A 27,953-nucleotide genomic window follows, 5' to 3' on the forward strand; every position below is an offset into this window, starting at 1 on the left:
ATGCTCCCCTTCTAAGTGATCACCATTCCTAATTCTTTCCTTTGTCCTTCCTGAGTGGGTATACATATTTTTTGGTATATTTATTTTTGTTCAAATTACTTTCCACATACACTTTTGAAAATCAATCTGTTAAGTAATTCTACGATCTACACATCGTTGTAGAGTGTCTGTGGAAAGGACCCTAGTTGTATGATACTCACTGAGAAAGAATACTGAAGAGGTCTCAAATACTCTGATCTTTAGCTTTGAAAATTGAATTGTTGGTTCTTCTTTAGTCCCTTGGACTATAAGTTTCAGTCGTGAATTGTTTCCTTGGACTCTGCTAGAATTAATAACAAGCTTCTCAAAACCATTATTTAATACTTAAGTCTTCTAGCCTATGAAATTCTTCTCAAGAACAGAAATAACAAAAGTATAGTTCACTGTGGGGTGCCTGGGTGGCTCAGTCGGTTAAGCGTCTGACTTTGGCTCAGGTCATTATCTCACGGTTCATGGGTTCGAGCCCTGCATTGGTCTCTGTACTGACAGCTCAGAGCCTGGAGCCTGCTTTGGATTCTGTGTCTCCCTCTCTCCCTACCCCTCCCCCGCTCACACTCTCTCTCAAAAAATAAACATTTAAAAAAATAAAAAGTAAAAAGTGTACTTCACTGTGAAAGTAATAAATGGCCAGCACTAGAAACTAAATACATAAGGTGAAAAATGATTTTATACAACTCAAATATGTTAAATGATAGAACACATCCTGGAACTATAAATACAGCATAGCTTTACTGCTGATAGTCTTTATATGTATGCCTATCACTTCTGAAGGATTTTTTTTTTATTTTGTTTTTGGTGAAATTTTGTTCATTCTCTGACCAGTCCAGAAAATTGGGGTATTGTCTAGTCAAACAAGTCAAGACCTCTTAAAAATGTGAACAGAAAGTTTATTAACTGGTATAAAAATTTTAAGTAACATTAAAATTACCCAGGAAAGCTTCAAAAATCTTGCTTTACAAATGTTAGAAATGGTCTTAAAATGTTAATACTGAACTTACAGCTTAAGTTTCCTAACCTTGATGAGACTCAAATTTTTTATTATTAACTTCTGAAGAATGTAATTTACCATAAAAACAACTCTGACAGTTAAATGAATATATAGTCAGAAATACTGCTACTCTCAGCATCAAATATCGAGGAATTTTTCCATCCCTAGTGATTTGCTATTGTCATTCTGTCATTACATGATAAGTACCAAGAAATACGTATTTTAGTAAATCATTTGTTAGTGAATAATATCTTATACAAATGAAACCGAAGAAGTTTGAATTTTAAGATGCCAGATAATTTTCTCCAGAGAAAATATCCTAGGTTTAGAATTTGTTTCAAAATTGTGGAAAGGGCTTAGCTTTCACGGCTGTCTTTGACATCATCTGGCTTTTCATCACAGCTGAGTCTGGCTGAGAGGCAGAGATTCGGCTCTGGGGCTGCCTGCCGAGTGACCAGTCCTCCCGGGTCCTTCAACAAGCCACCTTGCCTCTGCTTCACTGGTTTGCCAATTATAAGATAAGAAGACTAATACTTCTCTGTGTATGTGTGAGAGCATCACATTTGTAATAAAGTCCACGTCTTCCATCATTTATACCTCTGCCTTCCACCCCAAACATAAGAAAATGTATGCTGTAGAAAAAAAGCAGTAAGCCTACCTTGATTAAACTTGAACTTAGTTTGAACTGAAATCTGAAAGATTATTTCAGTCAGCATCAAGTTTTAAGCCTTGGAAATCATCTTAGACGCTAATGGTAAAATTTTCGCACTCAAAGCATTGTTTCATCCGTTGGTGCCAAAATTCTCCTCGTGAAAGTTACCGTATTTAAGGAACTTGTGTGGACCTAGAATGGACATGTGATTGGTCTTGTCAATTAACGAAAAACAATTTCTTCTTCAAAAAAGCATTTTTAACTTAGCTGCTGGTTTTTCATTACAAAATGCTTCCTAAATCTTAAACGACATGTCCTGTTGAAAATTACTTGTGACTATTTTCTTGAAATTATTCTTTCACAATTTATGGAATAATATATGGGCAATGTATATGTGACCGCGTGAATATACACCTGTATAACATATTTTAAAGTGAGAAGATTTTAAGAGATTACAGAATAGAAAGAAAGAATGCGACAAAGCATGGATACCTTAAATGACAATTTAACCCACCAATACATGGACCATGTTGTAGTAATTTTAGTGCAAAGAGACATGTATTTTGTGTTGTGTGGGCCACCTCTTGAATGAGACTGACTCTGCAGAAGGCCAAGGACCACAGGAGCCTCAGTGTAGCAGAAATGAAAATAAAGGCACTACGTATCTTCGGAACTGGCCCGTAAATTTTCTTTCTCTTCTTCAGAGTGTGGCAATGACATGTGTTCAGGGACTTGGGCCAAACGGTTTTTGAAGGTTTATGTAGCACTGAACATGACTTGGTAATATTTGGCATGTTTACAAACACATTCTGAAATATTTACATCGCCATCTATATAAAAATAAAGCTGTGAACAGCTGGACAAGAGCACTGATCTACTCGCCGAACTTTTTTCCAAGTTCCTTGACATCGAGGATTGCCAATTGCTTGCCAGTGGAGAGTTTGATTTCTGAAACGATATTTTGAAAATGGCAGTTACGCTAAAAGCAAACCAAAGAAAATTCTAATTTACAGAATTATAAATTGAGGGGTTTTGTTGTTGTTTAAAGAATGATCGTATTTGGAGTTTTGAAGTGCATGACAAATTGAAATTTAAAAAAACAAAGTGATCACAAACTGAGTTTCCCTTCTTTGGGTTCTGTCAAAGCAAGTTACAAATTCATCTCTATTTGAGGACACCCTCGTTGAGAGAGCAGTTTGAGGTTACCGTGTTCATTTCTCTCACTTGATCTGAATATATGAAGTGTTACACAGAGGAAAATGGCTCCCTAGTTCATGTATATTAAAATTAGAGGGCTCTGCCCAAATGATCTTTTGTAATCACCTCCAACTCTTTGATTCCATAATGAAAAAAACGGGAGAAGCGGGAAGAAGGAAGCCAGATTATTAAAATTATTTTTTTTTAAGGGCACTGGAAATTCAGCCAGGGTTCAAGGTACTTTATGGATACAAATTAAATTATAAGTTCATTTAAAGACAAAATATAGATGAGATATTCAGAAAAATTTAAGTCTAAATATCTGGTTTCTTACCCACTTTACTGCTCATGTCGTGTACTCCTTACAAAGGCTATTAGGCACAAGTGACTAATAAACATAAATTCAAGTTATTAAATATTAAAATACACCTTGGGAGTAATGACTAGCTGAGAAGGTTCATATTTTACCTTCTAATCTGTACTTTTACCAGTTCCACCTGATATACTTAAAACTGTAATCTACGTGCGACCGAAGTTGGCCCTTGTCCGATAGCTGACCAGCATGAGGTCTACTCTTCTCTTGGTTAGGAATAGTGCCATTGGATTTAACTGATAAATGAGTACAAGACTGGGATAGATATTCAGGGTAATTAAATGTTTTCAGGGTCAATTCTTTTGGCCAATCCATAGGTTTCTATCAGTTTCTGATCGTGCAAACCTGAGTCCACCACCGTCTCAGGCGTGGTTTTATGACTACCCCACTGAGCAGTGGTTCTGAAACATCGCTGTGGGAGTGAATCATCTGGGCAGGGGTCAGCAAACCACAACCTATGGGCCAAATCCAGCCTACCTCTTGTTTTCGTGTGGTCTGTTAGTCAAGAATCGTTTTTTGTTGTTTGTTTTAAAAAGTCAAAAGAAAATCAAAATAATATATCATGACACAGGAAAATTATATGAAATTCGAATCTTCATGTCCACAGATACAACGTTAGAACAGAGCCAAGTGCATCTGTTCAGTGTCTGTGGCTGCTTCCATGCCACGATGGTAGTTGAGTAGTGAGACAGACCATACGGCCCCCAAAGCTGAGAGTATCTACTCTCTGCCAACTCCTGACCTCGAAGATTGTTAAAAATCCACCCCCAAAGACTCTGATTCCGTTAGGCTCACGTGGGGCTTGGGAATCCGTAGTTTTTAAATCAGCATCCAAAGAGGTTCGGATTCAAGTGGTTTTCAAAACACTGCTTTGGAGTGATCATGTTTTCAGTGGTCACTTGGCAGCATGGTCCGAACCAAGATCCAAATGTACCCATTCATCACTGATACAGAGCCTCTGAGTCCTGCAGTGTAAATGGGGCCCTGGATTCAGGAATTGCTAGACAGAAGATTCTCCTTACTTGGGTTTTGACTCCCAAATCATGCCCTGATTTGCTGTTCAGGACACAGGACAAATATCTCCAAATAAAAACCAGAAAGACCCTTCAGCGAATGTCTCTCCCTTACCCATCCGAGTCCAGGCCATCTCCAGAACAGCGAAGGCTCACAGAGTTCATAGCTGGGGGTTGACAGTCCACGCACACCGTGTACCCCTCCCGGAGATACTGCATCCATCGAGTCAGGGGTCGGTTTTCCAGAGCACAGTGATGAGTCAATGACTCAGTCTTGAACTCCATACAGTATCTAGAGCCAAAACAAAAACAAAACCAAAAACCCACAAGAGTTTCAAGTGCTGTCATTAGCGGTAGCCTAATGCCGCAGAAAGTCTCAAGAAGCCTGCAGGCGCCGAGGATATGTGACAGACTGGAGAAGGTAGCGCCGGGCACTTTCCCAAGCTACGGCACCAGTCACACGATGCCTTGTCAAGCCTCTCATTTGCCGAACGAAGACGATGGGTGATGTCCGACTGGCAACCCCAGTGAAGTGTGTGGTGCTTTTCCAATCCATGGTCGAATGACCTGGTCAACGTGAATTTGCAGAAATTTGGATATCCCGTATCCCATCTAGTCTGACCACCAAATTGTGTGTAAAAAGCATATTTCCGTAGGAAAATGGCCCTCAATAACTTTGCTGATATCTTAGAGAATGATAGAAATCGAATAAGAACTGGCTTGAGCTTGAAAACATGTAAGCCCCCGGAGAGCTTGCCCTCAATGCCCCGAGCAGCACCCAGGCCTTTCTGGCCCCGCGGGCCCTCCCTACGCACCCCACCGGCTCACCTGCGTGATTGGCAATGACGGTGAGTTTAGACTCGAACCCAAGCATCACAAATTGGGCATCACAGATATTGGGCATCGCAGATAAAAGGACATGGGAAGCGGAGATGTTTTTCTGTGACAGAGGCTCGTGTCGCCTTATGCTGAACTGTGGAAATCTCTGCGTGACTAGACTCCAAAAGCCCGGGGGGAGCATCCAGACATGGGTGAATATTTTAGAGCCTTGTACTAAAAAGCAACATGATTTTACAATTCTTCAGGGAAACAAAACATATTAAAACTCCTGCACGTTGCATTTTCAGTTCTAATTAAGTAAGCTACAATGGGCTAGTTTCTTATCCATGGAATTATGAGCTGTCCTAGGTTAGATGGAAAGCGACTGGAGAGTCTGCTTCAAAGAGCTTTAACAGTGCTAGGCCGTTTATTAGGTACCTTTAGGTCCTGAGGTAGGAAATTCTATGACGCAGCTTCAATCAACTTTCGACAGACAGCTTAACCCAGACGTCTCTTCATTATTTTCTCATTAAATTCTCCTAACAACGCCATGTGGTAGGCATTAATATTCTCATTTTTCAAGAAGAAAAACCGAGGTGGGACAACATCTCCAAGGTCTTACGGCTAGTGAGTGGCCGTGTGGAGGTCTGAACATACAACTGTCTGGTGTCCCTATGCTGACAGCTGAAGAGCGGACTGCAAGTAGGCCCAGAGCTCCCTCCCACCCTGTGCCTTCCTTCTTGATAAAAATCCTCAGAGCTGAGGTGTGGGCCACATTCAAACACATGGGTGCTGGTGTCTGTGTTCCCATAATGACTACAAGAGGAACATCCTTAGTATGATTGAGAAAGTGATATCCTCATTTTATATAGCGTGTTTCTTGTTGATCAGACCTCAGAGACAAATCTTTGCAGCCCCACAAAAACAGGGCCCAGCCCTGTGGTAAAGAATCACATTTTATCCAGAGTCAAAGAACAAGTAACAGAAGAAAACCCATCACACCTACTTGACCTTTATGGGCTGACTTGACCGTACACTGGAAAAGCAGTAGCTGAAAAACTCAACCCAAACAATACAAAACAAAAACAGCAAATTACCCGCTGTCCTCTGTGTCTGTAGACCACTGTGGAGATGTAGATTGTCGTGTTCTCTCCTTGTTGAATGCAGAGGTAGTTATGAAGGCAGGGACTAGAAAAGAGAGAATGGCATTGCACACGTGCAGCCTAAAGCCTTCAGAATGACCTTTCCCAAACTTGGCGTCGGTCCTATCGAGACCCCCCCATCCCTAAGTACAAAGGTCCATGGCACATTACCAAGGACTGAGATGAGGCCAAGGTACAGTGTCCCCAGAACCCAGCTCAAAGACTGTGTGCACACAGACGGGCAGCTACAGGCAGGCTTGTCCACAGTAACAAGTGACACTGTGTGAAAAGGGGGCCAGGGGTAAAAAAATACAAGAGGAAGCCATAAAAGATGCAGAGGAAACCAAGGGGGAAAAGGGAGAGAAGGTTTTTTTTTTTTTTTAAATGAAAGGAAGAAAAATAGAAAAGGGAAAGATAGGAAGAACAAAGTAAGGGAAGAGGAGGAAGAAGACAAAAGAGAGAGAAAGGGGGATGTAAGGAGAAAAAGAGACAACCAGAGAGAGAGGAAATGTGAAAAGGAGAAAATGGAAGTAGCAGAGGCAGGAAATGTAAGTGCCCCCCGGGTCTCTGCAACAGCAGCCTGGAAGCCTCGCTGCCTGCCCCATGGTCTCAGAGTGACTGCCTAGTGCCGGCCAGCACATCGTCCTCCCCATGCCAACCCTCAGCCTCGGAAAAGGAAAGTCAGTTTGGCCCTCTCCTCCTTCCTGTCCCCAACCCCAACCCAACTCACTGCTCTAGACAGGAGAGAAGAAAGGGAGCCAGGAATCCTCGCCTCCCACCTCTGCTCTCTTCTTTCACTGATTTTGTTTGTGCATCTCCCTCCTATTTGCTGCTAAGTGTGGGGAGGCATCTGTTCCTATGTACAGTATAGCACCTGGAGATAACCTCCCGATGCCGCTCTGCTGTCACCCCAAGAAAGACAAGGCTTTGCCCTTTCCATCCCTGTGGCCCTCACACGTTTACGCACTTAGCAAGCATGAAGGCAACGAATGGTGGCTTGGTGGGTGAATGATGTCACGGAATCGCCAACGAGATACACAGATCCTACTTCCCTGTGGTCTTCTGTTCCCACACTGAGCCTTGCGGCAGAGATGGCTCAACAATCCTTCCTCCCTTTCGTTTCAGAAACTGGACCATCCCAGGAAGGGCAGACACCAGCTGATGTTGGCTTGCGCGATGCCAGAGTCATCGTGAGCAAGCTGGACGAGGGTACCAGCTGGAAAATAGATGCCTCCAGCCGACATGCTCATTTTACCTGGCTCCTTGTTGCCACAAGATGGCAGCCCTAATTCTTTTTTAGATTTTCTTAAGGAGGCTTTTTCATGTTACTGGGGAACGGAACGCAGGAGTGGCCTGATACCTGGTGGCCTTTTCCTCCTACGAGTTGCCGGTATTGTTTGTGTCCTGGGTGCTTTGGTGCTCAATCTCTTCAGTCCCATCTAGCGTGAGCCCTCAGAGTCTCAGCTGTGAAGCTCTGTTGCTGCGCTAACGTGTTTCATTGTTTTCCAGAGAACACGCCCCTCTTTCTAAATGTGACCGTGGCTTTGGAACTTCCAAAATCCACGGAGAGAATTGAAAAGAACACATAAGCGCGTGTATGTTAGGATCCTGCCGCCTCCCTCAGACCTCGTCATCCAAAACACGAACATCTGAAGGATGTTAGCTTTCCCACCGGTTGTTCCCGTTTCTGTCCTTCTGCCGCGTTTCCCAGGTTATTCAGTGAGTGAACGATTCAATTGCTGCTAAGTCCACGTGGCCTTGTACCAAACTATGACATTTTCGGGATGTGTTTCTTTAGCTCAAAACATTTATTTGATCTCCTCATTTGTACTGCATGTTTTATTACAAAAGTTCAAAGGCAATGCACCTAATATATAGCTGGGGGGGGGGGGCACAGGGAATGAGGTTAGGAAGGAGAGGGCAAGAATAGGACTATAATATCTGATATCAAATCCTTTAAAAAAGCGCTGTCATAATAATAATGATGAAAGTGAACAGTGACACCCTTCTAGGTTTCCAGGCATAATGCTGAGCACCTTTCATGTGTTAATGCCTTTGACTCTTACAACAGCCCTCTGGGATAGGTGCTATTATTTCCCCCATTCCACAGATGGGGAAACTGAGGCACAGAGAGGTTGAGGAGCGTGTTTAAGGCTCCCGTCTAAACATGGCAGGGTCAGGCGGTGTCTCCGAACCCACGCTGTCACTGCCTGGAGACTAATGTCATGTGGATCACAAGGTTTCACTATTTTATGCAGCATATTTCCTATGAATTGCTTACATTCTGCTTTATTTTCCCTTTCCGTCCCTAATCGCTATCTTTAACATGAAGTAACCTTTAAAAGAGGAAAAGAGGGGGCCCCGGCTGGCTCAGTCGGTTGAGTCTCCAACCGACTCTTGGTTTCGGCTCAGGTCATGCTCTGACAGTTCAGTGAGTGAGTTCGGGCCCTGAGTCGAGCTCCTCTTGAACAGTGCAGACAGAGCCTGCTTAGGATACTCTCTCTCTCTCTCTCTCTCTCTCTCTCTCTCTCTCTCTCTCTCCCTCTATGCCCCTCCCCCGCTCACACTCTCTCTTTCTCTCTCAAAATGAATAAACTTTAAAAAAGTAAATAAAGAGGAAAGGGGACTTGGTGAGCCCTTTCCCGAGTCCCCTCAGGCCCCAGGAGAGAGGGAGGGGTGGTGTGGGAGTTGTGGCCCTGGAGGGGTGGGGCAGGCTCACGGCACAGATTAACGCCTGCTAGGACAGCACCTTGTATGCTTACAGCCTGCTTATTTACAAAGTACCTTCTCCTCATGTGTCACTGGTCTTCACAAAAGCTTTATACAGAGAGGTGCCACGAATGAGGTGCTCTCGGCAGCAAACTGAGGCTCAGACAAGTTAAATGAAGGGAAAATACGTAGTAAATGATGAAGCAAGAACCCCAACACAGGAGATAGCTTCTGGTTCTTAAGATCTACCGTCCACATTCAGTGTCAAACCTCTGAGGGTATGACCCATCATAAAAGCAAGCCAGTGGGGCACCCGGGGGGCTGGGTCGGTTAAGCGTCCGACTTCACCTCGGGTCATGATCTCACAGTTCGTGGGTTCAAGCCCCGCATCGGTCTTTGTGCTGACAGCTCGGAGCCTGGAGCCTGCTTTGGATTCTGTGTGTGTGTGTCTCTCTCGGCCCCTTCCCTGCTCATGCTCTTTCTCTCTCTCAAAAATAAAAAAAAACATTAAAAAAATTTTTTTTAATAAAAGCAAGCCAGTAACTCTGGGACTTGTCTCTTCTGTGTCCTAACCCCTCAAGACCTGGGCTTGGTTTGGTGGCACATTTTGCAGACAGGGGGCACTTTCTCCCCACATGAGTCTTCAGAAAATAGACCAGGAGCCAGATTGCCTGGAGGTCTCTGACCCAGCACCGCTTTTTAATATTAATTTAATTTAATTTCCATTACTTAAGAGTGGTAAGTAATTTAGAAATTATTTTTGCCTTCAGTTCCACTGCAGCTTACGTGTGGAAGAACGTAGCCGGGTGCCCGGGGACAAAGGCTCTCAATAAAAGCTAGTTCCCCCTCCTTTCCCCTTCCTGGCAACAATATTCAAATGTAATAGAGTCTTTGTTAAGAGGCTATTTGCCAACTTTTCTGGCATCCTTTCAGCCTACCATTGTTCGGTTTTATAACAACTCGACTTCTAAAAGCGTGGCGCGGCACATACTTACTTTGAACATGAAAGTAAATTGAATTTGCTTAGAAAATTTCATAAAGTCCTCTGACACAATGGGGTGTCCCCAAAGCAGGCTTAGAACCACTGGTCTGTAGGTACAGTGTAAACGAGGACAGAAGGAGAACATGACAAAACACCAGCCTGGACACATACAGGTTATGATACACATCAATCTCCTTTCAGAAGGAGTCCATATGTACAACTAATACAATCATATGGCTTTTTGGATTTGTTTTTATGATAAAAATATAGTCAAGATATGCATTAAAGGAAAAGGGAAAAATTCAATAGCTACTTAATCTTCATTAGTAAGAGAGCTTCAGGGATGGGGTTTCATTCACTGGCCTCACAGGGCCTCCCTATTTCTACTCATTTACCAGAACCTGTAATTGCAATTTTATTTTATTATTATTTTAATGTTTATTAATTTTTGAGAGAAAAACAGAGCGGAAGAGGGAGACACAGAATCCAAAGCAGGCTCCAGGCTCTGAGTTGTCAGCACAGAGCCCCAACGTGGGGCTGGAACTCACAAACCATGAGATCGTGACCTAAGCTGAAGTCGGACCCTCAAGTGACTGAGCCACCCAGACGCCCCTATTTTATTATTATTTTCTAAAATTTTTATTTATTTATTTTGAGAGTGAGAGAGTGCATGGGCAAGTGGGGAGGGGCAGAGAGAGAGAGAGAGAGAGAGAGAGAATCCCAAGCAGGATCCATGATGTCAGCACGGAGCCCCATACGGGGCTCGTTCTCATGAACCATGAGATCATGACCTGAGCCAAAACCAAGAGTTCGATGCTTAAATGACTGAGCCACCCAGGAGCCCCTATAACTGCGATTTTAGCTCTAATGATAACAGGAACAGCAAAGCAATATCAGAAAGAAAAACCCTGGGGCCCCTGGGTGGCTCAATCGGTTAAGCATCCGACTCTTGGTTTCAGCTCAGGTCACGGTCTCATGGTTTGTGGGATGGATCCCCGCATCGGGTTCCATGCTGTCAGAGAGGAGCCTGCTTGGGATTTACTCTCTTTCCCTCTTTCTCTACCCCACCCACCCCCGCTCAAAATAAATAAATAAAACATAAAACTTTCTCTCAAAATAAATAAATAAACTTAAATTGTGTTTTGTTTTGTTTTTTTAAAGAGGGGAAACCCTGCAGGATTTAGAGCCCTGAGATCCAGGGTTAGATTCTGGAAGTCCTTCACAAATGCTGTCACCCCCCTGAGCTCCAGTCTCCTCTTGGTTTCAAGGATAATGATGCTATTCTACCTCCAAGGTAAGCAGAATAATGGCCTTTCAAAGGTGTCCACATCCCAATCTCCAGGACCCGTGAGAATATTATGTTATTTCATCAAGAAGAAGGAAAGTTGCAGATGGAATGAATGGTAGACCTTAAAATGGGGAGATTATCCTGGATTTTCTAGATGGGCTGAATCACAAGAGTCCTTCAGAGAGGAAGTCGGAGGACGTTACTACAAAAGGAAGCACAGAGAGATGCAATGCAGCTGGTTGTGAAGATGGAAAAGGGGGCATGAGGAAAGGAATGTGACAGTCTCTGGATGATGGAAAATGCAAGGAAATGGATTGATTCTCCCCCAGAGCCTCCAGAAAGGAACACAGCTCTGCCAACACCTTGATGTTAGCCCAGGGAGACCTGGGTTGAACTTCTAGCCCACAGAGCCCTAAGATAATAAAGTTGTGTTGTTTTAAGCCACTAGGCTTGGGGTAGTTTGTTACAGTAGCCACAGGAAACGAATAGGCTCACCTACAGGATTGCTACGAACACTGAATCAATAATGTCTATAGGAGCTCTCTGCTGTGAAAATGTGAGGGATTGCTACTCCATGCACCAAAGGCTCCCGCTCTGTGCATAGAGTCTAGTAGGGCGCGGGGCATAACAGGTGACCACGCAGCAGGACGGAGAGCCCCCGGGAGAGGTGGGTGCTCCTTCGCCACGTTTCCACACCAATCTGAGCATTCTTCTATCATGGCACTTGCTCATCACCCTGAGTTACAATTAGCCGTGATATGTTTGTTGTTCGAGTCTGTTTCTCCAGACCCCAGCACAGTGCTGGCTGTTGTTAACGCTCAGTGGATCTTAAATGAATGCATAGGAATCACGGTGACACAGGGCTTAGGGCAATCCACCAAATTCGATTTTCATGTCACTGCTCTCATTTCCCTTTTGTGGCCCATCGTTTTCCAAGGTGTATTCCACAGAACACTAATGATTCACTGAGATCCCCTTGGGAAAAGGGTCATTAATTGTTTTTAAATTTTTTAAATGTCTATTTATTTATTTTTTAAAGAGAGTGAGCAGGGGAGGGGCAGAGAGACAGAGAATCCCAAGAAGGCTCCATGCTATCAGCACAGAGCCTGATGTGGGACTCGATCTCACAAGCCGTGAGATCATGACCTGAGCCAAAATCAAGAGTCAGAGGCTTAACCCCTTAACCGACTGAGTCACCCAGGCACCCTGGAAAAAGGGTCATTTATTCAAATAAGGGGGGAAAGCAGCCCATATCGTATCTTCCTCTTACAGAATGAAAATGGTCATTAGCATAATAAAGCCTCTGAGAAGTTCTTCCATAGAGAAAACTGTCCGATTTATCCCACATTTTCCTGACCTACACCCTGTTTTGCATTGGCAAGCTTCTGCCTTCAGGAAAGTGTCATTTAAGTGATCCAGCCATGAGTCGGGACTCAGGGAAGAACCACTAGCCATACTTGGGCGAGAGCAGTGGTTCTGGAACCTCGGTGAACAGCAGAATCCCCTGTAAGCCTTGTTACAAGCACAGTGCTAGGCCTGGCTCCAGCCATTCTCATCTCGTGGGTCTGGGTGGGGCCCTGGGAACTTGCATTTCCAACAATTTCCCAGGTGAGGCCTATGTGGCCGGCTGGGGACCCCACTTTAGGAACCACCAGACTGGAATATTTGAGGAGCCCTGTCCCCCCTGACGAGCTTGTGACAGCGGTCATCATTTCTAAGACATTACAACAGGAAAGTGCATCTCAAGGACCAAAGTAGGGCTGCAAATGCCAGTGCCCCTGGCCCAGGTAGAGATTTCGCCTCTCTTCCCAAACTGGATTTCACCTTACCTTAGTAGGAAAGGAGGCCACTGAGTCCAGATTTCTCCTGTTGGTGTTAGTTCAAAGTCACGAACACTTTATGGGGAGTCACATATGAAGACTGCTGTTTTAGAAAGTCCTCTTACTGGAGTTCGGTGGGAGGGGTGGGAGACAGGGGGAGGACATGAGGAGGAGGACAGGTCTGTGGGCTGTGCCAGAGGACAGAGGAGCAGCCACCTCCAGGCAGAGAGGAGACCCCCAGGGGGCAGGGGGCGGGCTCAGTGCTCCCTGGTGCCTTTGCTCCATGTTCCATAGCCTTCCCTTCCCTGGCCTTCCTGTCTGTCTTCCTGTGACCTGAACTAAGCCGAAGAGATACGGAGAACCGGGCTTCGAAGCGGTCTGTGGCAGCCTGGTGAGCACTGAAGGGTCAAATGTACTTCAGAAATACTTTCTACCAGCCAAACCCTGTAAATGAGCAAAGTGGCTGCTTTCCTGATACACCAGCACGAGGTTTTAAGAGGCATTCAAAAAATCAGTAATGTCCTAGAGCGACTTCCTCCCTGAGCATTTTCTACAGTGCTTCTGCAGAGCTCACGAGCTGAATGTGGTTTTGTTCCATGACCGCATCTGTGAACACTAAACTATTTCCCTGGGAGTCGAATCTGACTGCCGCCCTGGCCCTTCCGCTACCCACTCCTCTACCAGACCAATAGTTTCTTTTTTTTTCTTTTTTTTTTTAATATTTATTTATTTATTTTTGAGAGAGAGAGTGTGAGCAGGGGTAAGGGCGGCGGTGGGTGGAGGGGGTGGGGGAGGGACAGAGAATCCCAAGCAGGCTCCGTGCTGTCAGCGCAGAGCCTGATGTGGGGCTCAAACTCAGAAACCATGAGATCAGGACCTGAGCCGAAACCAACAGATGGACACTTGTCTGACTAAGCCACCCAGGCGCCCCCAGAGCCATATTTTCAAATCACAGCTCTGACCACAGCAGAAAATGCTACAGTGGCTCTTAAGATAAAGACCAAAATCCTAAACAGGGAGTTCCGGGGCCCTGTACTGAGGGGGGTGTCAGTACAAATGCTTCTTCTCTCAATGCCAGCCTCACTCTCTGTGCTCCCCAGACTCTGGCCTTCAACTTCTCAGATGGGCCTTGTGCTTCCCCATATTATACAAATGAGCCAAAGAGGGTCCCTAGGTTGTTCACTTCCTCACAGCAGGCTGAGACCTGTTAGCTCCAAAGCCTCCTGGCAGCAAACTCAAATTTTTATGCATCCAATTGTTTTTAAAAAGTGCCAAACAAGCAGATTTTTAGCCATTTAGGCCCTGCCTGCCTTTCATACCCTGTGAAACTACAGCTGGCACCTGTGGGCCATTGATGAGCTTAAAACCTTGTAGATGTAAGACCCCAAGCTGCTCCCACCCTTGCTCTTTGAAACTCTGCCCCCAGACACTCCACATCATGCTGGAGTTGACATCACTTAGACACAGAGCCCTGGCGGACTCCTCTTCTCCCTTTTTGGATGGTGGTTCCCACAACAAAGCCTCTGCACTCCCCCTTCTCCTGCAACACTGTCCAAGCACTGCCTGATAAAGCTTACTGCCTATTACCACCTCTTGTGGTCATTTTCCCTAGATCAATCCCCAAATCCCTTGAAGCCCCTATACCCGATATCTGGTTCACCATGCCAGTCTCTGCCTGGAAAACTCTAGGCTTCTCAGCCTTACCTCCCCATGCTTAGGGAAGTCCCTTCCCCTCCCCCTCCTGTGGTTCCCCTCCTCCCCCAAGACCAGAACATCTCTCTTGCTCATAACATCTCTCCCTTGTTTGGTTCCAGCTACACCAAATTGCAGCTGTAATTTTCTGGGATTACTTTCCTAAGATCATCTGATTATCATCTTCCCCTGCCACCAGACTGTGAGCCACAGGACAGCATGCTCCAGGCCAGCGTATGTCACCAGCGTAGCCCTGGCACCAAGCCCAGTGCCTGGTATCAGGTAGACTCTTAATAAGTATTTGTGCATAGAATGAAAAAAAGGGCCAAGATGGCTTGATGAGGCCATCAAACGTTGGTTTGATGAAACCTATGAAAAACATACGATCTTTGTGATCCTGAGAAGGCAGTGTTTTCCCCCATCAGATGCAATCCAGATCAACACATGGTCGGTAGCCCTTTCGCTTATTTCTTTGTCCGCTTCCCATGGCTCCCAACTCATTCGTGAGCCGACTTTCGGTCCCTCCATTGGCCACACCACCACCAGCATGATCTTGTCAAATCACAAATCTGATCACAACAGCCCCAATTCAGCCAGCTTGAGGGGAGAACTGGGGTTTTAGGAGGGTAATTTGACATTGTTGAGAAAGTAATCATTTTTCTACTACCTTCACACGTGTATGTTGAGTGTACCTGACTGAACAGGAATTAAAAGTGCAAGATGGATGGTTACCCTTAAGGGGCACTTACTCCAGTGTGAAACGCTGTCATGCTCCCTGAAGTCACCGCCTTGAGTTTGCTACAAACCACAGTGCACATGTCCTTTACCCGGAGCGCGCACAGAGAGGAAGGGGCCACCACTGGGTTACGAAAACACCGAGGGAGGGCGGCGTGGCCTAGGGCGGCACCGATGCAGCTGACACTCATTCCTTTATCAAGCATTTCCCGAGCTTCCTGCCTACTCCAGGCGGACCGGCCCAGCCCACTGCCTGCAGCGCACGGAACTTTCCCCGCTCGGCTCAAGGCCTTTTACGGGACAAGACATGGACAGTCACGACAGACAGCAAAGGCAGCCACCACCGCGAAAACCTCAGTACCGAAGGAGTGCCCGCAGTCCTGGCCCCGGGGCGTCGAGTAGTCCAGGCAGCCGGCTCTCTCTTCCAGGGGCGGGCAGGGCGCGCCGCCGTTCCGAGGCTCCTGCCGCACCGGGCGCCTCCGCACGCGGGCCGCCGGCTTGCACTGGTCCCCGCAGCCGCTCCAGGGGCTCCACTCCCCCACGATGCAAGGGCGAGCTGAAAAACAGCACGGTGGGATGGGACGCTCACCTGAGTGAACCCAGCGGCCTCCAGGCTGCTCCCGCCAACATCCACAGGCCAGTTCAGCCCACGCAGGCCGCGCGCTTTGCCTGCGCCCTGGAGCAAGGAGGGACACAGTCACAGCGGGGGCTCAGATGACATGGCCTCCACCCGCCCTGATGGTTAGCTGATAACCGGCACCTCTCGGTGGCGGACCGGCAGCTACTCTGGGATCCTGACCGTGGCTCTGAGCCAGGGACGCACCCCAGGTAAAGAGTGATGCCTGCCTTCGGATACTTCCTCATACTCCTTGGGCTTAGATAAGATCTTTGCTTCTGTTTTTCCTAGATTTTCATTTCATCCTCCCTTGCCCAGAACATTTTCATTGTAACAGCAGTACATGTTCATTGTAGAATACGTAAAGGGGAAAAAAAAAATAAAATTCCCAAGTCAATTCTTATCCCCATCGTGTGTCCCTAAGACATGGTTTAGGGCCACACCAAGGGACCTCTACACTTGAGGCTTCTCTTAGGTGCTCTACTATCGTCCTTTATGCCTCTTAGACCCCAAAACTGTGAGGGCTGGAGTTTAAGGAAGAGCAACCAGAACCCACAGAAGTAAATAGTATTCATGGTCACGCATGACGAAGCAGAGTCGGGGGCAAGAATTTGGCTGTGGGGACAATGCTCTGGCCAGGACCGGAAAATCAATGCGGTTGTACATTTAACTTTCCCATTTGAAGTCCTAATGAAACTTTTAAAAGGACTCTAATGGGTTTTTAGGTGGCTTGAAACTGTAGCTAAGAAAAGAATAAGAAAACAAAAGATGTACCTATGAACTAGAGACGAAAACTCTTTCTTTCTCACAAAATGTGACCCACTTTACCTACTATGTTCATACTTTCAAGCTTACAGCGTCTTCACCAAGAAAGCACTGTAACTTCTCTGAAATCTGGATTTGGAGTTCTCACAGCTTGTACTTGAAGACTAATTTGGACCCACAGTGCTCTCCAGTTGAGGGTTCATGGATGTGGGAAGACCAATCGTTCGGCAGCACATAGCTAACCCTGACACGAAAAGGGTCACATACAACATAAACATGTCAGTAATTCAAAAACTTCAGACTGCTGTAAAACATGCATTTATTCATCATCTAAAAACTCATAGGCACCACATGTCAAGTACCTAAGGGAGCAAGAATGAGGCACATGACACTGGTTCCCAATACCTGCTACCCGCATATCCTTCAGAAAATCAGTAACAGTCCACTTCCTGCTCTGGTCATTTCTTGTGGATTCCTCCCCTTTTATTTTCACGATCCCGTGATTTAATTGGGCCATAGAGCTAGCGGGATTTAAAAGTCTGCCGGGCTAGGAGCTGAGAAGGACTCCTTCTGTCCGTAATTCTTCCAAAACTCTGTCACCCAAATCTCTTCATCCCTGAATCTAGTTAGTCTTGCCCTGATGTGTTGGCCTTGAACACTTAATAATGCACTTTATCTGTTTTTTTAAATTATTTTTTAGGGTTATGTATTTTGAGAGAGAGAGCGGGGAGGGACAGAGAGAGAAGGAGAGAGAATCCTAAGCAGGCTCCGTGCTGTCAGTGCAGAGCCCAATGTGGGGCTCGAACCCATAAACCATGAGATCTTGATCCAAGCTGAAATCAAGAGTTGGATACTTAACCGACCCAGACACCCCTAGTAATTCACTTTAAAAAACAAAACACTTGGGGCACCTGGGTGTCTCAGTCAGTTAAGCGTCCGACTTTGGCTCAGGTCATGATCTTGTGGTTTGTGAGTTCGAGCCCGGCGTCGGGCTCTGTGCTGACAGCTCAGAGCCTGGAGCCTGCTTTGGATTCTGTGTCTTGCTCCCTCTCTGCCCCTGCCCTGCTCACGCTCTGTCTCTCTCGGTCTCAAAAATAAATAAAACATTAAAAAAATTTTTTTAATAAATGAAAAACAAAACACTTATTTCAAAGATTAACATTGGACATCACTATAAAATAAAAATTTGCCATGGCATTAGCTCAGAATTTAGTGATCTGGCCTTGGTTTGAATACATGCTATCCATATTATAAAAGATGACAATGGGGACACTTTTCTGACTGAATTTAGTTTCCCGGTATCTCTTCAGCATTTGTGTCTCATGTGCAATGTTTAGTTTGACCCATAGTTAACGTCCTCAGATCACAGAGTCACTGAATCAGTTGTTGTTCCTGTCAGTTCAGGTTTGACTTTGGAAAATACTATGTCTCTGGTTTCCAATCCACTGGTTTCCAATCCATGACTTTAACAGCCTCATAAAGAAAACCAGAAAGTTCTAGGTCCTGAACATCATCTCGATGGCTTCATTGTAAGATAAAATGAAAAAAGTTCACCTAGTAAAAGTTCAGGACTAAAAAGGTGTTCCGCAAAATATTTTGAGTTGGAAGAGGAATCTGAGATATTTATTCCTATTCTGCACAAAAGATTATATTCATGATTAATTTGTGAGCTTTAAAAAAATTTTTTTTAATGTTTATGTATTTTTGAGAGAGAGAGAGACACAGAGAGACAGAGCATGAACAGGGGAGGGGCAGAGAGAGAGGGAGACACAGAATTCGAAGCAGGTTCCAGGCTCTGAGCTGTCAGCACAGAGCCCAATGTGGGGCTCGAACTCATGAACCTGGAGATCATGACCTGAGCCAAAGTCAGATGCTTAGCCGACTGAGCCACCCGGGCGCCCCTAATTTGTGAACTTTTGATTGTTTGGGTTGCAATTCATCATAGATCATGAGAGATCTTTGGTCACAGAGGCTAGGGGAAGTACGGGAATTTCTGACAGATTTGTCATTTCAAGTCATATATTACAACTGCATGACACAGGTTTCCTGTGAACTCGTCCATTAGTATTCACATCTATAGCCAGCATATCAAAATATTCTTTCTTAAAATCTGACTTTCTCAATCTTCACATTTCACTAGCTGTTACTGGAGGTCAACAGACCTGGCGAGCAACATGATGGTCTCTGACTCCAGGCTTGTCACAGCTTCCCAATGTCCTAATGGTTAGAGTTTAACGACATCATCCCACCCCTTGTACAATAAAACAAAGCTTAGGTTTAGTGGATGCCAGAATGCTGGGCAAGCCGTTTTCTTTCTTCCTTTGTTTCAACTCAACTTAATATCCCGGTGGAGTTTGTCAGAAGCAGACTCTGAGACATGGATTTGAATGCAAGTAACTTATTTGGGAGGTGGTCCCAAGGAGTGTAATAAGAACAGAGACAGAGAAGGAGACACCGAAGAGAACAGAGACATAGACCCGCTGCTTTAGGCCCAGTGGGCACCCCTGACTCCCAGCTCCCTACAGAGTGGGATAATGGATAGATCCAGACTCAAGGATTATCAAATCCTTTCTGAGGTACCGGCTAGTCCCCCCTCCTCGAGAGCTTTCTGGTTATCAGCTGTTCCTACCACAGCCACAGGGAGAATGGCCAAGAACAGTGAAGGGAGTTATATATTTCAGTAAGGAATCTGCACAAAAAAGAATTGAGCACATTTCACATGTCCTAACAGGAGTATCCAGTCATTTCCAAGTACAATTACCTTACCAAAGATACCACTAATCTTTAAAAATATAATAATAATAATAATAATAATAATAATAATAATAGTAAACGGCTTTTTAAACTCTCTTAATGGTTTGCTTTTGAATTTGTAATAAAATCAAACTCTTTGCTGTGGCCTACAAGGTGCTGTATGACCCAGCCTGTGCCCCTCCCCCACTCACCCGGAGTTGCCCCCCACCCCCACCCCACCTCCACTCCAAGCTCCAGCCACGCTGGCCTCCTTGCACCAAACTCTGTCACACTCTGGAAGCTTGTTATGTGTTCCCTCTGCGGGGATTGTTCTTCCCACATTGGGCATGGCTGGGGTCGGTCCATTCCCTAGGTCCCAGATGAATTGTTTCCTTTTTTTTTTTTTTAATGTTTATTTTTGAGAGAGAGAGAGAGAGAGAGAGCACAAATGGGGGAGGGGCAGAGAGAGAGGGGGAGACACAGAATCCAAAGCAGGCTCCAGGCTCTGAGCTGTCAACACAGAGCCCAACATGGGGCTGGAACTCATGAACCGTGAGATCGTGACTGAGCCAAAGTTGGACTGTTAACCAACTGAGCCACCCAGGTGCCCCCAGATGAATTATTTCTTTTTCAGGGAGTCCTTCTCTGGCCAGTTTATCTAAGCACTCTCCCAGTGCCACCCCCAGCCTTCCACTTGCCACACCACAAAATACTTCCTCTCAGAGCTCAGTGTTCCCTGCTTTATAATATTTCAATGATTCATAATTATATAGCGTACATGTTTATTTATTGTATTTATTGTCATTGAGCTTTTCGTTTCATGCCTCGTGCTTGGTACTTGGTAGCTGCTCAATAAATATTTGTTGAATAGATGGATGGACAGACGGACAGACAGATGGATGAAATGGCATTGGACAAATTCGTCCTCCTTCCTAAACAATTTTCTATGTTGAAACCGATTCTGGTTTGTTCATATCATTAGTTAGAAGCCAAAGAACTGACTCAGGCTCCAGAGTGGGAAGGAAAGCTGGTGGAAGGACAGGAGCAAAACCAGAAATTCCCATAGCCAAAAATATGGGAATTCTTTTTTTTTTTTTAAATGTTTATTCACTTTTTGAGAGACAGAGACAGAGTATGAGCAGGGCAGGGGGCAGAGAGAGGAGACACAGAATCCAAAGCAGGCTCCAGGCTCCAAGCTGTCAGCAACAGAGCCCGACGCGGGGCTCAAACTCACCAACTGTGAGATCACGACCTGAGCCGAAGTCGGACGCTCAACCGACTGAGCCACCCAGGCGCCCCAAAAATATGGGAATTCTTAACCTGGGCAAGAGTTGTCTGAGCTCCGCTGGCAAAGGTGCCCCCAAAGGGTGTTGCTGGAAGGAGCTTGGTTTTCTGTGCCTTCAGGTTACGTAGCTCTTGGCTTCTCCTGGCAGCCGCTAGTCCTTCAAATCCTTTCAAATCCATTTATATCTCCTGTCAGTACCACATCTTGAAAATAACAAGCTTCTTTCATTTTATTATCAGTGGCAGGGAGTGGTATTTCCTTTAATTTGATCCAAATTTCCCTCACTCAAGAATTTCAGAATATGGGGAAAAAATATCTATGTTTATCTTATCCGTGCGGCTCACGGATTTAACATTTCAGTGGTTCGCCGTCCCTCTAGCATGGACTTTTCAGGTTGATGACTCCAGCTGTCGGACCCATCTTTCTATAGACACTCTGCCCTCTCAGAATGACCCCTGGGCCTTCTCCAGACCCATTCACAGCCTTGGTGAGTGGGGGCACCCAGAACTAGACACGCTATTCTGTCTTAGGCACCAAAAGGTAACTAAAAAAAACATATTTCTAATGTTTCTCTTGTTATGCTACACAAGCGCACATGAACACACACACACACACACTGAGCTGACAGCCAGAGTCCTTCATTTCATAAATATAGTTTGGGTTATTTCTTCTTAATATAAAACCTTGCTCTTATTTTCATGCAGTGTCTCCTTGGTTAATCACAGATCTGGCCCTGCCTGCTTGGCTCTTTGCCACCTAAAAGTTCAAGGCCACCCACGAACAAGTGCTTTCTTCCTCATGTTGTTAAGTTCAAATAGTCCTAGCCATTCCTGCGAAATATTCTTTTTAAAAAAAATTTTTTTAAATGTTTGTTTATTTCTGAGAAAGAGAGATAGAGTGTGAGTGGGGGAGGAACAGAGAGAGAGGGAGACACAGAATCTGAAGCAGTTTCCAGGCTCTGAGCTTGTCAGCCTAGAGCCCGGCGCAGGGCTCGAACTCACAAACTGTGAGATCGAAGTCAGAGCTGAAGTCAGACCCCAGCTGAAGTCAGACGCTTAAACAACTGAGCGACCCAGGCACCCCTGAAATATTTTTGTAATTTACCCACAGCAGTACCATTACCACATAGCATTTGTTTCCTGACATTGTGTGGGAGAAAATTACAGCATCCCCTTTACCACACACACACACATCTCATAGTGACACAGTTTTAAATGTCATAGGCCTTTCTCTCTCTCTTATATATATACCTTTTTCTGAGAAATCTTGTCAAATCTCTGAGGGTCAAATGAGACTACATTGCCCATGTTCCCATTTGCTCCCTACCCCACCCGCCCTGGAAAGCTCCAACAAAATGATCAAGTATTTTTTTTCATCTTGCATAAACCATTACCTGGCCACCAGTGGGTTTTTTCTTTCTTTTGAGACATTAACTGGTCAAGTTCACGAAATGCTAGCAAGACAATAAAAAGGACTGCCTCATTAGAAAAACAGAATTTTAGGGGCACCTGGGTGGCTCAGTTGGTTAAGTGTCTGACTCTTGGTTTCAGCTCAGGTCATGATCTCACAGTTTGTGAATTTGAGCCCCGCATCAAGCTGTGCACGGACAGCATGGAGCCTGCTGGGGATTCTCTCTCTCCCTCTCTTTCTGACCCTCCTCTGCTCTCTCTGTCTCTCAAAATAAATAAACTTAGAAAAATTAAAAAAAAAGAAAAATAGAATTTTATATACCATATAAACGCAGAAAAAAAGGTATAGAAATCAGAAAGATAATTATGCTTTTACTGGGTAGTAAGTTTCCAGGGGAGTTGTTTTCTTCTTTTGTGCATCTCTGTATTTTCCAAATTTTCTGCAGCAAGCATATTTTTCAGTGAAGGAAGGAAAATGTTATTTTTGAAAGGACAGGTGGCTGGGGTAGATAACGTCCCCTCGGTGGAATGACGGCTCAGGTTGTTCTGACAACCATGAGAGCTGTCAGGGGACTGTAAAGAGGGGCAGGACACATTGTTTGCCCATGAGGAGTGAGTCAAAGGAGAGAGAGGGCTCACTCACTCCACCAGTATTTATCTGGGGCCTACCCTGCAAAGTACACAGCTTCTCATAAAGCCTCATTTCTCTGAGGGTCCAGATATCATGTTTAAACATGTGGGCTCCAGACTCAGAGTTCCTGGGTTCAAATCTCACTCCATCACTTATTAGCCATATGCCTTAGGACAAATTGCCCAACCTCCCAGGGCTCTGCTTACCATGGTGGTGGGTCGTGAGACCTAAGTAAGAGTACAGCTATAAGGTGCCTGGCACAGCGTAAATGCTGGAGAAGAGCTGACAATTTCACCCTCCTGCACTGAACACCCAGGGCTGCAGCCCAAGCCTGCAAAGTCAAGTCATGTTGAATGCTGGCGCCAGGCTCTGCTCATTTTTCCTGCAGAGACAAAGGCAGGGGAAGCCACACGCTGTCTCTTGGGCCGCTATGGTTCCAGGAAAGCCTCAACTTTCTAAATCACCGTAGACTGTGACATCCTTTCCTTGGGTAAGCTTTGGAGCCCATAGTTTCAAGGACATTGCCCCTTCTCTTTCCAGTTATGAAGTCAGCAGATATGGGCCCGTTAGTTTCCTAGATTCCCCATAAGTCTAGGAGAAGAGACTGCCTCACACAGGCTACTCAATTTTTTTCCTGCTCCACTTGGGTTAATTATGACTCTTTCCTGAACTCGCTCCTCAAAAATCTACAGCCTACTGTTTCTGTGATCTTAGAATGCAGACTCTAGGACCCCAAGTGTGGTGAGCCTGATATCTAAGAAGTTCTTCCAGAGCAGGGTATAGATTTGTCCCTCCTCTACCTTTCCCACCCCTGGTCTCGCACAGCCAATGGAGAATTTTTCTATTCTTTTGTTGGGGGGGAGGATCAGTAATGGAGATATAGAATTGGTGTTGAAACCTATGCCGTCACCATAACGAGATTTTTCTGAGATCATTCATCTCAGAAATTTCTGGCAGTTCAGCAAATCCATAGGCCCAAAAACTTATTTTTATTTTTACAAAGTAAAAAAAAATAATAACTTCCTATTTAGAAAGAGAAATTCCAGGATTTCATCTCTTAGCCACACCAAAAAAAAAAAAAAAAAAAAAAAAAAAAAGTGTTTACAAAGAAGAAAAACATCAGAAAGAAGAGAAGTAAGGCATTCTTAGTTCTACAGACATGGCTCATTTTTGGTTCACATATAATGTAATTTCAGTCAAAAAGGTTTCAGACAGCATCATTAGGTAACATCACATGGGGTAAGGAGAAGAGATTCTAAGGGTCTTAATGGTTCTATGTATGTGGAGTGACTGGCAGGCCCTGAGCTGCTACACCGTGATGTATTTAGGAGTAAATAACAGCCATGCGCCACAGATGTGGCAGGTGGCAGCCTGAAATCAGGCACAGTGGGTTCAGATGTCACCGTGCTGCCCATTCACGTCCACTTAGCAATGGGGGAGCCCTGGGAAGGCCCCAGCTCCCTCATCTGTAAGCTGCTCCCACAGGCCCCCAGAGTCAGCACAGTTATGACGCTGGCGTGGGGCTGAGGCACTGAGCATCTTAGCTCCGTGGTGCCCCTCTCACCCTCAGCTCTGCAGGGAGAGCAGGCTCCGTCTTCCAAGTGGCCCGCTTCCAACTGTCTCTGTTTTCTTCCTCTTCTCCCAAGAAACTTCAGGCACAGAGAATTTACCAACTAGGAGCCTTTTAGGTCCTGTGTCTGCTTCTGCTCAGGCCTGCGAGGTTCTCCGCTAACTCCCTAGGGAAGGGCATAAGGCTGAATATGCTTTTTAAGATTCTTTTGGGCCCCTTTCTTTGTCTGGTTTCAGTTCCCCATGCCCACTGTTCACAGCTCTTGCCCAGGCACCAAGTTGCTGTGATTTCTTTCTGAGCCCTTGCCAAGGTGATAAGGTCATCTCTTCTCTGCTCCTACGTACCCAATATATCCCCACTCCCAAATGACAGACTCTTTGTTTTAATATTTCTACCTCCTTGACCAAAAGTAAGGGATTTATTTGTGACCACGTACAGACAACTCCTCATAGCACTGTAAGGCTTCACTGGGAAGTTCTTCTCATGACTCTGGTCTGTCCTTCCCCATGCCTCTTCTGTGCCTGAATCTCTCCATATCTAGCTGCATTCACTGTCTGTCCTGCTGGCCAGGGCAGCCTCAGGGCCCCGCCTAGTTCCCGGCACAAAAGGCAGACACCCACAGGTAACTGCTGAATGACCATGTGATACTTTCCTGCTAGAATTCCTCTTCCCCTTCTAGAGACTTCTTGCTCATTCTCCAGGACTATGCTGGCACATTACTTCCTCTGGAAGGTCTTCTGAGTTTTTCCTTTCTTGCCTCCTGGATCCCTTATTTTGGCACTAAGCACGTAGCAGGTGGTTCGCAGGTGTATTTCCCTGCTTGACTGTGAACTTGTAGGGAGCAGAGACTGTGTCTTCATCTTCTTTGTATCCCTGTGCTTACCACAGACTAGGGCACATTATCTGGTCTTCAGGAATTCTGTATTTAAAACGTAAGTGAATCACTTGTGAGAAAGTGATTCTGCCATAGTGACAGAGGCTTTGCTTGAGGGACCTAGGTAACTGAGGCAAATGGGAGTTTTAATAGGATGCTCTGCAGGGGCGGGGTAGGGCTGGGGACCCTGGGCACTACATTTCCTAAATAACTGACTCTTTACCTTACTTCAGTAGCAAAATACTGTGGCCTTGGAGCAGAAAAGGGAAAGAAGCTTATCAAAAAGAGAAGCCATATTCACAAGTAAATCATTAGCTTTCAAGCAGGGTCAGGGAAATCTTAATGTTTTTCAATCGTGTTCCTTCAGTACCAGGTCTGGGTGATATCTTGCCATGGGCCAGTGGCCTCTTCCAGCAAGGTGGAGGCAGACAGCGCCCTCCCCCGGTTCCCCGAGGAATGACGCAGGCCCGCGGGTTACTCTCCCAAGAAGATGCGGAGGAAGTCACAATGTGGAAGTCCTTGAGGTCAAACCCTAACGTACACGAGGCATTTTGGGTGATGACATTAACAGGAAGCAAGGCTACTTTTATTTCTAGAGCTAGCTTCTCTCAGGTAAACCTTATTCTTTAGAACCATACTCCCCATTTCATTTTTAATTTAATTAAATCAACATCTATTGAGCCCTTAACCAGGGGCTGTGCTACTGAGGGAAATTTAAAGATGAAAAAGGCGGACCCTCAAGGAAAACCAGCAGTATTAAAATATAATAGGAACCCCCAGAGAAAACCCTTTATCATGCTAGATAGAGAAAATTGAACGCGGAGCAGATCAAACTCCTCTTATGAGAAAGGGGCTGTGCTACTTGCTGGAGTCTAGAGGTGAGGACAACTGTGGTCCTCCAAGAACTTGCTCTGCACAAGTACTCTACCAGAGCAAGCCCTTGGCTCTGAGCGGGAGAATTACACACCCCTTCCCTTATCGCTTGTCACAAGTCACTTCAGATCCCTGAGGGTTAACAGAATGAAAATGGTGGAGCCTGGCCCAGGGGCATGCCGTTGGAACCTGGCATGCCATCTTCCCAGGTAGGAGGTGGCCCCACCAGACTGGGGTTCCTGAGCCCCAACAAGCTTCCAGGGGAACAGATGGCTCCAGGCCCTTCCATCCAGGTTCCGGTGGGGAGAGGTGCTTTGGAGTGGTTACGTCCATACGGAGAGCACTGCGGGATCCCTGGACACAGGTGTAGCTGAACGGAAGGGACTGGAGAATCTGTGCCTGGACACAAGGAGCTGGAGGACCCTAGGATGGAGGGAGCTAGATGTACCTGGGTGGAGGGGTCACGGGTAGGCCAGGCTAGACGGTCTGGACACGCCAGGATGGAAAGGGCTGGGGGGGGGGGGGGGGCGGTGGTGTCCTGGCTCTGGGGCCGCGGTCCTTCCTGTGGGACCCTGTGCCCTTCGGCTGCTGGTGAAGGGCCGACGCCCCACCCTCGGCGCCGCCACCCACCTGGGCACGCCCTGGCGTAGTCGAAGCAGCAGTCCCCCGTGAGGCGGCAGGCTTGGTCGCAGAAGCACGTCCCGTAAACCCTGTCCAACCTCCAGCCACGCACGAAGCAGGCGGCGTCCCGGCCGGGGCAGCAGCGCCCCGCCTCGGCGCAGCCTGCCAGGGTCCCCGGCCACAGCCGCGCCAGCGCGCACAGCGCCATCCACAGGGTCCTCATGGCCAGAGCTCCGGGCGGCGCCTGCCGCGCCGCAGACCTTCGGAGCGAGCGGTGTGCTCCTCGGAGAGCGGCGGCCCGGAGCAGCCCCAGCGGCCCGCGACGCGCAGCCCGGCCCGGCCCTGCCCCGCGCCGGGCGCCCGCCCTCGGCGCCGCCCCTCCCCAGCCCTGGCGGCGCGCCGGTCCGGGCGCGGGCGGGTGCCGCGGCTGCCCCCTCGCAGGTGGGGAGGGCGCCTCGCCCCGGGGCGCCCCGCAATCGGCGCCCCGCCCGCCGCGAGCCCGCGCCCCTAGCCCGCGGGAGCGCCCCGGGAGAGAGCGGAGCGGCAGGTGCTTGGGGATCCCGGCGACCCAGGGAGCGTCGGAACCGCCGCATTCCCAGCCTCCAGACTCTGCTTCCTAACACCTGGGGTCACGTTCATGCGTGGGCATTTTCAGCAACAAGCCTGGAGACGAATAGCGCTTGATGCGCAGCAAACGGGTCTCAGCGGCACAGTGTGAGCGAGGCACCCTGACTTCGCCCAGGAAAACTCAGACTGTAGTCCCCCCCCCCGCCCCGTCCCCGCCACCCCCACACCAGTCCCTGAGGACCACAGCGGCCCCTTAGAAACGACGAGATAAAACCAAAGAAAGCATCCTTTCTTTCTGCTATATGTCAGATGAGACTTTCCTGCCCCAAGGAAATGCCAGTTTGCTTCACTCAAGAGGCAACTGATGAATGTTAAGGAAAGGATTAAAAAGTAAATAAACTGTGCTCCGCTTTCTGTCAAAGCCGATTCCCCCCCCCCCAAGAAACCCTGTTAATGATATCCTAGCAATAACGCCTGCTTTAGTAAAGCGCTTGTCTAACTTCTCATACATTTCCTTCCCTTTTCTCTCCAAATTTATTGCATTTTCTTCACCTCACTCT

The 27,953-nt window shown here is 46.5% G+C and overlaps 2 protein-coding genes across 3 annotated transcripts in view; one reads left to right on the top strand and one right to left on the bottom strand.

Annotated features, from left to right (window-relative positions):
• Positions 1 to 7,931, top strand: part of TERF1 (telomeric repeat binding factor 1) — a 50,503-nt gene extending 42,572 nt beyond the window's left edge. The window contains exon 11 of one of the 2 annotated variants that reach the window (XR_006198121.1): positions 7,733 to 7,931. The gene's annotated coding sequence lies outside the window, so the exon portion shown is untranslated. Of the gene's footprint in view, positions 1 to 1,429; positions 1,505 to 7,732 lie in introns of those variants that run through there. The other variant, XR_006198120.1, reaches the window with a different exon arrangement.
• Positions 906 to 27,121, bottom strand: SBSPON (somatomedin B and thrombospondin type 1 domain containing). The gene is made up of 5 exons (XM_042923278.1): positions 26,836 to 27,121; positions 15,811 to 16,005; positions 6,179 to 6,269; positions 4,378 to 4,554; positions 906 to 2,627 (listed from the first exon to the last, which is right to left on the bottom strand). Exons 1-5 carry the CDS (start codon positions 27,047 to 27,049, stop codon positions 2,510 to 2,512), a joined length of 795 nt encoding a protein of 264 aa, XP_042779212.1. The 5' UTR covers positions 27,050 to 27,121; the 3' UTR covers positions 906 to 2,509.
• Between the last annotated feature and the right edge of the window lie 832 nt (positions 27,122 to 27,953).

Source organism: Panthera leo, chromosome F2 (genome assembly GCF_018350215.1).
Source record: "Panthera leo isolate Ple1 chromosome F2, P.leo_Ple1_pat1.1, whole genome shotgun sequence".
NCBI lineage: Eukaryota > Metazoa > Chordata > Mammalia > Carnivora > Felidae > Panthera > Panthera leo.

What these genes read in the sequence shown, in the direction of transcription:
- SBSPON (XM_042923278.1), bottom strand. Translation starts at nt 27,049, where the DNA reads ATGAGGACCCTGTGGATGGCGCTGTGCGCGCTGGCGCGGCTGTGGCCG. An exon ending in CTACGCCAGGGCGTGCCCAG is followed by an intron (nt 16,006 to 26,835) that starts GTGGGTGGCGGC and finishes GCTGTTTTTCAG; the next exon opens with CTCGCCCTTGCATCGTGGGG. An exon ending in GATGGCCTGGACTCGGATGG is followed by an intron (nt 2,628 to 4,377) that starts GTAAGGGAGAGA and finishes ATATCGTTTCAG; the next exon opens with AAATCAAACTCTCCACTGGC.